The 14953-nt window shown below is 23.0% G+C and overlaps 1 protein-coding gene across 1 annotated transcript; it reads left to right on the forward strand.

The window, feature by feature from the left end:
* Window positions 1-13212: 13212 nt before the first annotated feature.
* Window positions 13213-14641, forward strand: LOC124931903 (homeobox-leucine zipper protein HAT4-like). The gene is made up of 4 exons (XM_047472482.1): window positions 13213-13436; window positions 13513-13787; window positions 13870-13949; window positions 14023-14641. The coding sequence occupies exons 1-4, from the start codon at window positions 13280-13282 to the stop codon at window positions 14327-14329; spliced, it is 819 nt and encodes a 272-aa protein (XP_047328438.1). The 5' UTR covers window positions 13213-13279; the 3' UTR covers window positions 14330-14641.
* Window positions 14642-14953: the final 312 nt, after the last annotated feature.

Genomic DNA, 14953 nt, shown 5'->3' on the forward strand with positions numbered 1-14953 from the left:
TAAAATAAAATGATATTATATTCAAAAATAATATACAAATATTATTAATTTAATTTAAAACGTTTTTAATGTAAATCATATTTGAGATATTGATTTCTTATGCAAAATTCTAACACTTACTTATTTTAATGAGTTAAAATTTATTAATATATTGTTAGCATCCAAGTTATTTATTTTTTAAATGAATAATGGAATACAATACCAGCTGTTAGTTTGTATTATTGATAAATTCTATTTTGTGGTACAAATTTAGCCACAATCTTATGGTTATGGAGGACTAGTGGAGAAGAAAGAGAGCCACTCAACTCTTGGGAAAAGAAAATAAACAATTTAATGCCCCTAAAAGTTAAATATAGTAATTATTTAGGCATTGTTTGATAATGGGTTCTCCTAGTAAAATCAAATTATTTTTAAATAATATTGTTTCATGCACTATTGTGTGGAGGAGATGAGTAATATATATATTTATATATGTACATTTTATTTTTTTTGTAAAATTAAAGATCATGTGACCACTAGATATATCTATATTCTCTAGGAAATAACACTAGCGATGGTATTTTTATGAAGGGAAACTTGAAACAAACGGGACATAAAGCGTCAAGGTTAGATTTTGGTGTAGTAAAAAAAATCAAATATAAGAACAACATGAATTATAGTACTTACAAGTTCTCTTTAAGTATTGGTAAAATCAATAACAAAAAATAGCATTTCAATGTGATTAAAAAAATCTCGAAAACAAATTAAATAACGTTAGGTAAGTCATAAATTACGTATTTATTGGAGTCACAATTTAGTTAGATATGAAATACCATATACGGATTGGTTCTCGTCGGGATGGGGATTGAAAAAATATTAGGAATAATTGTGAATTAAGACTGTCAATAATATTATTATTATTATTATTTTTAACTCGACTATAAAGACTTAAAAGTCAAGTAGCAGCCCTTGTCTTTCCATTTAAACTGCATATCAAAAATATCTTATTCTTTTTCTTGGGTAATAATGAAGAAATAAAGTTAATATTTACAGATATATATATTTATAAGAAATTATGATGAAGATAATGATGATTGATGATAATGTAGGGACCAAATGATAAGGTAATATAATAAGAAGTAGGGCCTTGGACTGTCATTTTCTCAAGAATTGAAAGGTCCAAATATAAATTATTAAAATTCCCCCCAACTAGCTGGCCACCTACATGCATATCTCATTGTCATAGGATACTCTAACTTTAAATTTTAGTAACCATAACACGACAAAAATTAGTCTAGAAATATCATAATAAAATTCATAAATATGCTTATAATAAGATTAGGGTTAAAAAAATTGAATCAACTAGATAAAAAAAAATGCGCTGATCAAACCAAAGGTTACGAGTTGCAAAAGTGATGATTGTGAGGATAATACTAACTTTCTATATTAAAAAATTAAAAAATTATAGATGAGCTTAACTTAGAGCTCATTTGATGTTGGATTATTTCAGATTTTTATTTAGTTTTTTTCTAGAAGAAGAAAAACAAACAAGCTCCTATTATCAAGAACCAACCAATAACAATATGATTTAAGAGCCACTTTCGATTAAGCATTACTCAGATCAATAAATTCTAAGAACATTAACAAGAAAAAAGGAAACTAAAGAAATGAGATTATAAATTTTTTTTTATCTAACTATTAGATGTATTTGAGATTTTATTGAGTTTTTTGAAAATAAATATTTGATAAAGAAATAAGTTATTTGTGTTTTAAAGTTTTGAATTATTAAAATGTTTTTTAATTAAAACTTATCTGTATAAAAATAAAATAAAGATATTTTGATTGATAAATTAATAATTAAACGATTGAAAATAAATAAAATGTAATAGTAGGGTTATTGATAAAAATAATTCAACATCAAATGAGGTCTTAAATAATATTGTAAACTTCTTCAACTTGACTTGAGGTTGTTTGGTTTTGGGTTATTTAAGATATTTATTGAATTTCTAGAAGAAAATAAATATTAACTCAAAAATATTGGTTTTGGGTTTTTTAAGATTTGACCTAAGGCCTTGTTTGGATCTGTAATAATTAATATCACATAATAAACTTCTATCTATGTTCAATAAAAAAAAATCCAAACAAGCTCCTAAATAATGCTGGAAATACACGCGCTCTGAAGAAAGCGTAGAGAAGACACAGTAGAGAGTTCAAATGATTGTGGGGATATTGCGTGTCGGGTGACACCCTGACATGCATAAGCTTTTAAGGCTTTGTTTGGAATTTCTTGCTAAATATTTATATTTTACATATTTATTATTATAAATATAACTTTAAGAACAGCTATTTAAGGCTAGTTTCTTCAATTTAAACGTAAATAAATATTGATTACATAATAAATTAATAAATTATTATAATATTTTAATGAGTACTAGAAGCGTGTTAGATCGCAACGTCTACTTAAACAACGTTTAGAAATAAACTAAAATGATTAAGCTTCACAAACACATCCAAAATCCATTCAAAATCAATTTTCTAATCAATCACTTCTCAACAATCACATCACTCATTTCACTTATCAAAATATTAAAATACCCTTTAATTTTAATTATTATTTTCTTATTTTATTTATATATATCAATACTTTTAAGTCTTTTTACCAAAAATAATCATCACTTTCTTAAAATTATCACCAATCATTATTTTTTTCCTCTCTAGATTTTTTCAAAAATCTCAATCAAAATAAGGCCTATACGTTAGTTATTATTCGAACAAATTAAATATTATTATATTACTATGTAGCCCATATACAACTAAAACATAAATTATTTTGTTGATAATAAAAAAAATAGAATAATAAATTAAATGGATTATTTTATTTATAAGAATAAAAAAATTAATAATTTAATTGTTAAATAGATATGTAATGTGATACAAAAATTATTTAAATGAAAAGTGAAAATTCAAATAAGCTCAAATAAGTGTGGGCATATTTGATTTATGGGAACTCCATATTTTCCACTCTTCCTATATTTTCACCCCTTCTTACTTAACTCCAAAATGACTTATTTATCACTATCACCTTTATTTATTTACATTTCTTATTTTATTTATTTTAATTATTTTATTTAATTATTAAGTTTTTTTATTAAATATAATTAATTAATTAATTTTTAGTATTTCTTTTAACTTTATTTATTTAATTAAAAATACAAAATATTATTATTTTTATATTATAATTATTTAAAATATATTAAATATTTAAATGTTTATTAATTTAATAAAATATAAATATTTAATATTTTTTTATATTAATTATATATATATATATATATATTTTAAAATACTTATAAAAATCAATTTTTTTGATAATGTTTGACTAATTATTAAAATATAATATCATTAAGTAAAATATAATGATTAGATTAATTATTAATTATTATTTAATAGATAATATTATTTATAAAAATATTAATAATTATTAATATTATGTTTGACTAATTATTAATATATAATATTATTAATTAAAATTAAAAATAATTATTAATATATAATATTATTAATTAAAATTAAAAATATTATGTTTGACTAATTATTAGTATATAATATTATTAATTAAAATACTATGATTAGACTAATTATTAATTATTATTTATTATTTAATAAATAATTTTTATAAGTATTTTAATATATATATATATATATATAATTAATATAATAAAATATTAAATATTTATATTTTATGAAATTAATACACATTTCAATATTTAATATATTTTAAATAATTATAATATAAAAATAATAATATTTTGTATTTTTAATTAAATAAATAAAGTTAAAAAATATTAAACATTAATTAATTATATTTAATAAAAAAAACTTAATAATTAAATAAAATAAAATAAATAAAATAAATAAAATAAAAAATTTAAATATATAAAGGTGGTAGGGATAAATAAATTATTTTTTAATTAATTAAAGAGTGAAGCTGGGGTGGGAAAAGCAATTTGCTTGATTTATTCTATTAAAAACTAGCTTTTTAATTAATTTATTAATAAGAATATTAAATTGTATTTATTTTATTTGAAAAAAAATGAAATATAAGTATAATATTTTAGCTCAAATAGTTTATTTTTAATTATAAAAAATATTAATTTCATAATTTAAACTTTTTACAGAAATAACCTCAAACCAAACCAATTCTAAGAAATGAATCATTTAAATGAATCAAATCAAAAAGACAAGACGAAAGTTTTATTAATTAATTTGATTTAAATTCATGAGAGCACGTGTCCACCAGCAAAGCATGTGAGCTCCCACGTGACTAGAGAGAGAAAAAAAAGAGAGAGTCCCCCATGTCACGTGAACTCCACCGTCCCTTGTCTGACTTCTTCCTATTCCCTTGTCCCACTTTGTTTCCCATTTCTTTTCAATTGGGATTATTTTATATATCAAAATTATTTATTTTAATTAAATGTTATAAAAAACAATATAATAATATTTTAATTATATAATAGAATTTTAGAAGATATTGTGCTTCTTAATTCAAGCTTATAATTGAGAATAATAATTTGATCAATGAATCTATAACTAATAATAAATTCAAATATATCTGATTTTGGAACTAATCTTGTTAATTAAACTTTAGTTACTATAAAATATATATGATTAGTACATTAAATTAAAGGTACGTTTAGTGGAGTGAAATTTGAATTGAAAATTAAAATTCTTATTTTATTTTAATTCTTATTTTAGAAAAACTATATAAGTGTAATTAATTCACAATTCTTAAATTTAAAAAAATAAATATAAATTATTTATTTTATTAAAATATTAATTTGACACAACCAATTAATTCAAATGTAAACAAAATTTTTTTAAGTTTTGATTTTTATTAAAAACAATATTAGTTCAACATATTAAATTAATAGATTAAAATAATTATCGATTTGCAATTTTAACTTCCTAAATTTAAATATATATATATATATATATTTAACATTTTAATTTCTTAAATTAAAAATATACATCAGTTCAAAATGTTAACTTACTAAATAAATAAAAAAGATATCAGGTCGATATTTTAACCTCCGAAATTCAAAAAATAATTATCGATTAAAATTTTAATCGTGTTTACAACGATAAAAAGTTATTTTGTTTGAAAAAACATAAAAACAAGATTTGGAATTACAATTCCAACATAAAAATATTGAAATTGAGAAATATAAAATTACACTAAATTGGGTTTCATTAAAATTCTAATTTTAATTCTAATTTTTAATATTAAAGGGTCTACAAAAACTTAAGAATTGGAACTTGACCTCTCTCCATTTCCAATGTCAAAGTTACCAAACACATTGAAAATTAGGTCTAGGGTGATCGTGAATAAAATTGAGTCGATATTTTTGATAATTTTCATTCTGATTCTACTATATCGGCAATATTATATCAAGACTCTATATCATGTGGATTGAATATCCAATACTATACATTAAATCATTAATATTCGTTGGTAAACTAATTTTAATATAAAAAAAAATGTTGATATAGGTCTTGTTCGATTGTTCGGCTGAGGTTATTTAAATAACTCAACTCACTTAAACATCTTTTCACTCTCACTCTCATCAATCACATCCCTCTATTCATTACCCAAAATACTAAAACATCATCTATTTTAAATTATTATTTATTATTTTATAATTATATTTCAATATCCTTTAAGTAATTTTACTAAAAATAATATCTCCTTAAAATTATCACCAATCATTTCTCATCTGTAAAATGTATTTGTACGTGACTGAAATTTGAATTTATATATTTAGTTATTTGAATAAATATTTATACGGATTATAGCATATAGACTTTTATTATGTAAAAACTTAAATGATGGCGATGGATATCTATAATAGGTTTAAAGTTATGTTAAGAAATATGTGGCTAGAAAATTTCCTTAAAAGCAAAAGTTTGAAAGAAAAATAAATAAGAGAGGAATCAATCAAACATGTAATCAAATGAAAAACTTTTTTGAAATGATTTGTATGGTAAAAGACACCATTCACTCGAGATCACAATAATATTATATACTCATCATGTTAGCTATGAAATTATGAATGAACTAATTATATAAACAAACTAGGCCTAAACTTCTTTTTTTTTTTAATTGAAAAAGAAATTAAATAATTACTGAAAAGGGATAGAAGTAGATTGGAAGGATGATGGGCAAGATCTCCTTCCAGCAAAAGAAAAACTAGTTATTTTTTTTTAATTATTTATTTTTTTGAAAGGTGTAAAAAGGCCGAGAAAGCGACTGCCCCCATTCTTCGACAAACCCTCGTGTCCAAAAGCATGGGAAAAAAGTTTTTATTTTCTTAGGGAAAGATGAAACTTTAGGCTTTGTTTGATTTTCAATTTAACCTTAGACCTTAGTTTGAGACATTTATTTCATAGTTTAAAGGATTGTCCTACGAAATTGGAGATTTTTGTAGAGAGAATATAAGCTGTTTGGTTTGTAATTTTTCTTTCTCATCACACATCAAAAGACAAATGTCAATTTTTATCGTTTCAAGTTTGTTGGTGGCGATGAAAATGTGGGTTTTAATGTTAGTAGATACAATTATATAGTAAAATTCTTTCATCATCAACCAAATTTATTAAAAATGTTTGTATAACTATTAACCTTTTAGTTTTGTTTCTAATATAGTATGGCTAGTTTGTTTATCCAATTTTTTCAAATAAGTATAACTTTTTTTATTATATTGTTAAATTGATATAAAAAATAAACTATTTAAATTGTTAATTTTGTACTATTAATAAGGTACTAGTGGGCCAAATGACATTGATTCCACGTTAAGATAGTCTAGGCGTTTTAGGTCTGGTTCGGTTTGGATTATTCAAATAACTCAAATAAAATCAAACATCACTTCACTCCTATCTTATTTATCATATCACTCAATTCATGAATCAAAATATTAAAATATCATTTATTTTAAATTATTATTTTTTATTTTATTTATATATATATCAATACCCTTAAATATCCCACCAAGATAGCTCAATGATAAGAGTTGGCTTAAGAGAAAGTCACGAGTTCAATTCCATTTGACAGCGTTTTGAGTTTAAGCGTGAATTATGACTGTGGAGACGTCATACTAACTCTTCTTAAAAAAAAAATACCACCGATCATTATTTTTTTCTCCCTATATGTTATTCAAATAACCTTCGAATAAGGCCCTAGAACATAACCTTCACTTAAAATATCTTATTAAGGGTGTTATTATATGAAATAATGATCTAAAATATAATTTAATTATGTATATATAAACAAATTTAATAATATTTATTCGTTTAAACTCAACTCTACTCCAATTTCTTCCACAACACCTCCCAAAAATAAAATAAAATCGGTGGTCCTAGAAATGAATGTTGGGTAGTGAGGAGTTTTATCTGTCTCTTCCAATGATAGCCATTGGCTCATGATTTGATGCTTGTCTAATCTATATGTCTCTCCACCGTGGTCCCTACGTCAGGTGATCTGGCCCCCCATTGCCGATCTAAGGCCATCCGGCAAGGATATTGCGAATCAGCCTATTGTTGGAATTATATTGTGTGGTCTGGCCCACTTTATGGACAATGCTCCCTCACTCATTTATCCTATCATGTGCTTCTTCATGCTTCACTAATCTTTACCCTCTTGTCCTCTTCCCTTCTCTCTCATCTCACAAACATCAATTTTTTTTAGCTCTCTTATTTTATGTGATCAATATTTCAATTCAATCATTACTATGTTAGGCCTTGCTTGGATTCTTTTTTTTTTTTTTAAATAACTCAAGTTTTTTTTTAAATAATATATAATTAGTGATGATTTTAAAAATAATAATAATAATAGGAAACGAATATAATTGAGAAGAGTGACTAAACATAATTTCAAATGTTTATTTATCTCTAATATTTATGATTATTTCTCTATTCTCTTTATTCATAGAGAAAAATAATTTAGAGATAAATAAATATCTGAAATTATGTCTAGTCACCTTCAAATTTTTTTTGATAAAACAATTTTATATAATAATAAAATAAAAATAACAATTTAAAATAAATAATATTTTAATATTTTGATAAATAAATCAAATAAATTGATATATAAAATAATGATAAAATTATGTTTAATTCCAACCAAATAAAGCAAATAAAGCAAATAATTCACACCTTACTCACTAAAATATTTGATAATATTTAATTTATTTAAATTATGGTCTCGTTTAATTCAGTCTTTATAAACTACGTTTAGCGTTTGCGTAATAAGTTGTTACAATAATTTTAAGTGATAAGATCACACAAAAAAATATAATCAAACACATTTTGCTTTAAACTCAAGTTTCACTCTACCTTTTTAACGTTTTTTCCTCTCATCATTTTTAAATATTTTTTTATTCATTCTCTCTCATATATTTTATTTCTTTCTAAATATTTTTAATTTATTCTGTTTCTAATAATTTATTCAATCTCTATCATCTCTTCAAATTATTTCTAATATTTTTATATATTTATATAAAATTATTATAATAATAAAACATACATTTAAATATATTTTTATATATTATTTATAATATATTTATCTTAAAATATAAAATAATTAAACAAAATATGAAATATAAATATAGTAATTATTAAATATTAAAATATGATTATATATATATATATCATATTTATATTAAATATATTTAAAATTATATATTTATAAAAATTAATATATTCAACTCATTTATTTTTAAATATATTATTTTTTTAATGAGGATTGATAAACTCAACGAAAGAAGGTACACGAATCCAAAGTGGCCTGCCAGGTGTCCTTACGTCCCGAAAGTGCTCATTTTTAGTCCCGAAATCACTCATTTCGGGAAGATTTTTTTTCTTCCCGAAATGACCGTTTCGGGTCCCAAAATCACTCATTTAGGGTCCCGAAACGGTCATTTCAGAAAGAATTTTTTTTTCCAAAATGACAATTTCGAGTACCGAAACCAGTCATTTCGGGTCCCGAAATTACCGTTCAGGACATTTGAAAATTTTATCTCTCTTACCACGTGTTATGCCACATTAATTCGTGGACTTACTTTCATTGGATATTTAATTGAGTTTATCATTTTTCTTTTTTAATTTAAGTTATTTATTAATATTTAAAATTATATATTATACATATTTATAAAAATTAATATATTAATATAATTTATTTTCAAATATATACTATTTTTTAAAATTATTTATTAATATTTAAAATTAAATTATTATATATATATATATATATATAATATTAGTTATTAAGTAATATTATAAATATAAAAAATAAATAAGTTGAGTGTATAAATTGATTTAAACACACTCAAACTTAACGATTAAATAAACCAATATTATATAAACTTACATGTGAATAAGTTGGATAAGTCCACGTCAATAAACTAATAAGCTGAATAAACTAGTCATATGTTTAATAAATTTTAATAGTTTTTTTTTATCATTTTTATTTATTTTTAATTATTTAAGTTATTTCTTAAACTCTTTTATATATATTATTGGCCATAATTTATTAACTAAAATTATTATAAGAACTTATTACAAAATTCAAACTTATTTAAGAGTATGAATTAATAACTCGTTAGATAACTTAACTTACAAAAATAGTTTAAAAAAGACAACATTTTACAAGTTTAATTTTACTTAAAAGATTTTAAATTGGAGTGTATATTATTATATGTAGGGTCTAAAAAAGACAACATTTTACAAGTTTAATTTTACTTAAAAGATTTTAAATTGGAGTGTATATTATTATATGTAGGGTCATGTTAATTTATTGAATTATATATATATATATATATATATATATATATATATATATATATATATATATATATATATATATATATATATATATATATATATATATATATATATATATAGATATAGATATATATAGATATATAGAGAAATGATTAGGTGATGGAATTAGGTGAGAGAATGACTTGGCATAATCTTATTCGCTGAAGAAATCAAATAATTTCTCTTTTTTCTCTCTTTCCTCCCACTTTTACGTTTTCCAACCAATGAAATGAAGGTATGCCAAGTCATTCCCTCATCAAATTCCTTCACCAAATTCCTTTTCTCTATCACTCCTCATATATATATATATATATATATATATATATATATATATATATATATATATATATATATATATATATATTAAGTTATTAACTGAATCAAATAATCCTTTGCTTAATTTTGAATTATTTTATTAACCTTATTTATGCGAATTACATTGTGAAATTCCAACAAACTATCAAACTTAGTGGTAATCTTTTAAACTTTAAAGATAATTGATTTTCTAATATAGTTATTTTTAATGAATGATGGGATTGTTCAACAACTAATGAGATTATTAAATATGTGGATTTGATTTTCAATTTAGAAATATAGCACAATATTTTATCAGAAAGAGTCTACTTTATTTAAGTCGTGATATTGTGTCTCTTACACATGATTCTGGTTATTATAGAAAGTTAACTATTTGAATATTTTATTTACAAAATATATTATTATATTGTTTTTTAAGAAATTGATATATTCATGACTTAATTTTCTGTTACAACCTCTAGCAAATTAATTATATTTATAATGTAGTCAATACTATAAATGTTTTCTCTTATTATTATATTATCATTCCTTCTCAAGAATTTTTTAGGAGGATTACGACTGAAAATGAATAAAAATTGAAAACTATGCTATTGATAACTCCTTGATTGATCTTGGGTTATTTTGTAATTATTTTTACATTTTTTAAATATTTTTTTATTACAATATTATTATTATATTAATCAAAAACTTTAATTTAATAATAAAATAACAAAATATTCTTATTTTACTTTAATTAAATTAAAATTTTAAATAAAAATAATATTTTTATAAGTTAACTTAAATAAAAGAATTGATAAGAAAGTGAAATTGGGAAGAGGAACAAAAGATGGAAAATGAATGGCATCAAAATTATAAAAGGAGAGGGAGAGTAAAGAAAAAAAAATATTATTATTTTTTTTTTTAGCATTGCAAAGTTAATCTTCCATCCATTTTTTTTAAATTACTCTTTCAATCATTTCTTCTTAAATAAATCTCAAAAATCCTACTTTTTTTCAATAAATTTTATTTTATTTAAAAAAATACCCCTAAAATCAAACTAATTAGTATCATTAAGGGCCGCACCACACCATTCATGATTAAGAGCTCTTGAAGTCTTAACTAATAAATATTTGAATATTAAAAAAGAAATATTCATATTACTTTAAAATAAAATAAATAAAAATAAACTAATTAGTATCATTAAAGGCCACACCATTCATCAACAAACCAGCTTTTAATGAGGTACAGTCAACGGTCAATCAAAAGTATAAAGACTAAGACCTTGTTTGTTTTGGTCATATTCAAACCACAATCTAGATTTCAATATTGAAAAAATAAAATCATTTTATTCCTTACTCATATTTCTCATTTTATAATTACATTTTTTAGTTATGGATTAAACTTGTAAATTCCATCCATGCTCTCTTCTCTAATATAATTTTTTTTTACATCAAATATAAATTAAAATATGTTTGTACTCTTAAACCAATATACCAAAATAGTTAAAATGACATTTTTGATGTAGTACACCTTTACATTAAAGTGTGTTTAATTATTTAAAAATGCTTATTTAACTACACTGTAAAATCAAGTCATTGAAAAAATAATAAAATCTAAAATTTGTAAAAATTTACTTTTCAAATAAATAAACTAAATTAAAACTTATATAAATTAAAAAAATAACAACATTAATATTTGAATTCAAACAAGTTAGCAAAACAACAATTGAGCTTATTTACTATAAAAAAAATATTCACACAAAAATATTGATCATTTTTTTTATCTAATTTAATTATATATTTTAATTCAAATAAAAATAAAATTACTTTTCCTAAAAATTATAATAATCATCCTGACAATATTATAATTTTCAAATAATAATGTAATTATATATATTTTTTATAAAATATTATATTATTCCTAGATTATTTAACTTGCCACCTATTTAAAAGTCAACAAAGGTCATCGTTTATCTTAGAAAAAAAGTACATTTAATAAATATGGTGTGCTAATTAGTGCTTAATTTATGAGTAAATGGCAATATTTAAAAAGCCAGTAAATATTAGTCAACAATTATATAAATTTTAATATTACTAGATATGCTTCACTATTTCATTTTTTTTAATGTTACACTTTTTATTATAAGTTTTTAACATGTGATTTGCCAAATTAAAAAATTCAATATATTCATTAACTACATTGAAACTTTAAAACTTCTTCGGATTAGGGTATTCATTAGTTCTGTTTTGAGGTTATTTGAATTTCACAATTCATGTTTTTATTTTATTTTTAAAAATGAACTGAATTAGTGTAATTTAATATAATTATTTTAATTATATGTAATAAATTATATAATATATAATCAAATAAATAATTTTAAAAATCGTATTTGAATTCGAATCGGTTTAAATTCAATTCTAAAACCAAAAATGAAATAATAATTTGATTTATTTTATCATTATATATTAATACACTGTAAATCTTTTTTACTAAATAAAATTATACTTACTCAATATTAACCATAAATGAATACCTCCCTCCTTCTTGAGAGGTCCTAGGTTCGAATCACTCAAACGACAAGTTCTATATGGTTAAATAGTAAAATGTGTTTACGAACTATTTGTTTAACCTGTTATGAACATATTATTTTTATACTGCTAAAATAAAATAATATTTTTAAATAATAAATTAAATTATTTGATGAAACAGAGTGAGAGGGAGTAATTTTATATTTTTGAGTTATAATTATTTGAATAACCTTAAACTAACCAAACATGTTTTGAATGGTTACCCATAACTTTTTCATTCTTTTGTGTATTGGGTGAATGAGAAAATAATTAAATAAAAAGTATAATAAAGAAGAGGACCCCTAAAAGATGTGGTAAAAAAAAGTAATACAAAGTAAAGTGGGTAAAAGGTAAATAAATACATGGGTGGAGCAAATAGCCATGATTGATATAGTAATTGATTAATCTTCTCCTCTCTCTCCTATCCACACCTTTTTTTTTTCTCTTCTTTCTATATAACTCCACCTTCTTCCTCTCTTCTCTTCTGCAACTTACACTTTCTCTCACTTCAATTCCTTTTCCTGCCATTTGAATCATCACAAACCTTCAAAGTCCCTTTCAATACTCTCATGCATATGGACAATCCAGATTTATTAGGCTTAAACCTCACTCTAAGTTTCACACACAATCATAATAATTCTCCAATTCCTATTCCCTCCGCCGTCACCTCTTCTACTCCGGTCAACCACAAATCCTCATGGATAGACACCTTCTCGTCCTCAATCGGTAATCTCTATGTTCTTTTCCAGATCTTACATCAGTTTTTCCTCTAACCGTCTCCATTTTTTCGAATCTCTTACAGATCGGACCAATAATACATGCAGAGCTGATACCAGATCTTTCCTCAACGGAATCGACGTTAATCGCACCGTTTCCGAAGATGAAACCGGCGTATCGTCTCCTAACAGTACTGTATCTAGCATTAGCGGAAAGAGATTAATAGAAGTTGCAGGCGACGTCGATGATCAGGACGGTGACGATGAAGACGGCGACGGTTCTAGAAAGAAACTACGTCTATCCAAAGATCAATCCGCCATTCTTGAAGAAAGCTTCAAAGAGCATAACACTCTGAATCCTGTACGTCTTTTTGTTGAGGAATGGTATTTTAGTATATATGCTTGTATATTAAAGGTTAATTATGTAATTTGCTTTTTACCAGAAGCAAAAACTGATTCTGGCGAAACGACTTGGATTAAGGCCACGGCAAGTTGAAGTTTGGTTTCAAAACAGAAGAGCAAGGTAAGTTTGTTGGATTTGATATAGTTACTATTATACCCTTAGATCATTGTTTAATTTACGAAAATGAAAACAGAACGAAGTTGAAACAGACGGAAGTTGATTGTGAATTCTTGAAGAGATGTTGCGAAAATCTGACTGATGAAAATCGTCGTCTTCAAAAGGAAGTTCAAGAACTTAGAGCTTTGAAATTATCTCCACAATTTTACATGCAAATGACACCTCCGACTACCCTAACTATGTGTCCGTCTTGCGAACGTGTCGCCGGCGCCGGAGCCACACCATGTCCGGCCATTCATCATCGTCCAATGACTTTAAATCCATGGACTCAGGCGGCGGTTACTCCGGCGACACGGCAATTTGATGTGGTACGTCGATCTTAATAGAGATTGGTTGGGTGGTTAGAACTAGGGTAAAATGGGGATTTGAAAATTTTCTCTCTCTCATACTTTAAGGTGTATGTGTGTGTTAAATTTGGTTTGAGGGTTATTTATTGATAGATATATTATTATTATTATTATTATTAAATTAAGAAAAATAGAATTATGTAGTTTTTTTTAGTGTTTGTTTCTTAATCTTGGTATGTAAAGTGATGTTAAATTTTGAACTAATCAAAGAGTTTATTTTATTTAATATTATATTATTTACAAATAATAAGCTTTTAAAATATAGAGTACATCCAATTATTATTATTATTATTATTTGTCAATGAATAATTATTAATTTGTTAGATTGTCATGTTGAGGTTCCCCAATCTCATTGGAGGGCACATGTTTAAGCATAATGGAAAAATTAATTGTTATTATTTTGTTTTGGCTGTGAAAACAAGATTATTTTAATTCTTTAATTTTTCTAATTAAGTTACTTAATTTATTATTTTAAATATAAAAGATATTTTTAATAATTTTTTGAGGAATTTTTTAAAAATAACTTACTATTTTTTATTATATATAATTATTTTATTTAAAAAATTCATAAAATTTTAATATCAAACAAATTCTTAAGTT

The sequence above is a fragment of the Impatiens glandulifera genome, chromosome 3, assembly GCF_907164915.1.
Source record: "Impatiens glandulifera chromosome 3, dImpGla2.1, whole genome shotgun sequence".
NCBI lineage: Eukaryota > Viridiplantae > Streptophyta > Magnoliopsida > Ericales > Balsaminaceae > Impatiens > Impatiens glandulifera.

Excerpts from the sequence above, each read along its gene's own strand:
- LOC124931903 (XM_047472482.1), top strand. The coding sequence starts at position 13,280 with ATGCATATGGACAATCCAGATTTATTAGGCTTAAACCTCACTCTAAGT. Across the intron at positions 13,437-13,512 it reads CACCTTCTCGTCCTCAATCG|ATCGGACCAATAATACATGC; the intron begins GTAATCTCTATG and ends AATCTCTTACAG. Across the intron at positions 13,788-13,869 it reads AGCATAACACTCTGAATCCT|AAGCAAAAACTGATTCTGGC; the intron begins GTACGTCTTTTT and ends GCTTTTTACCAG.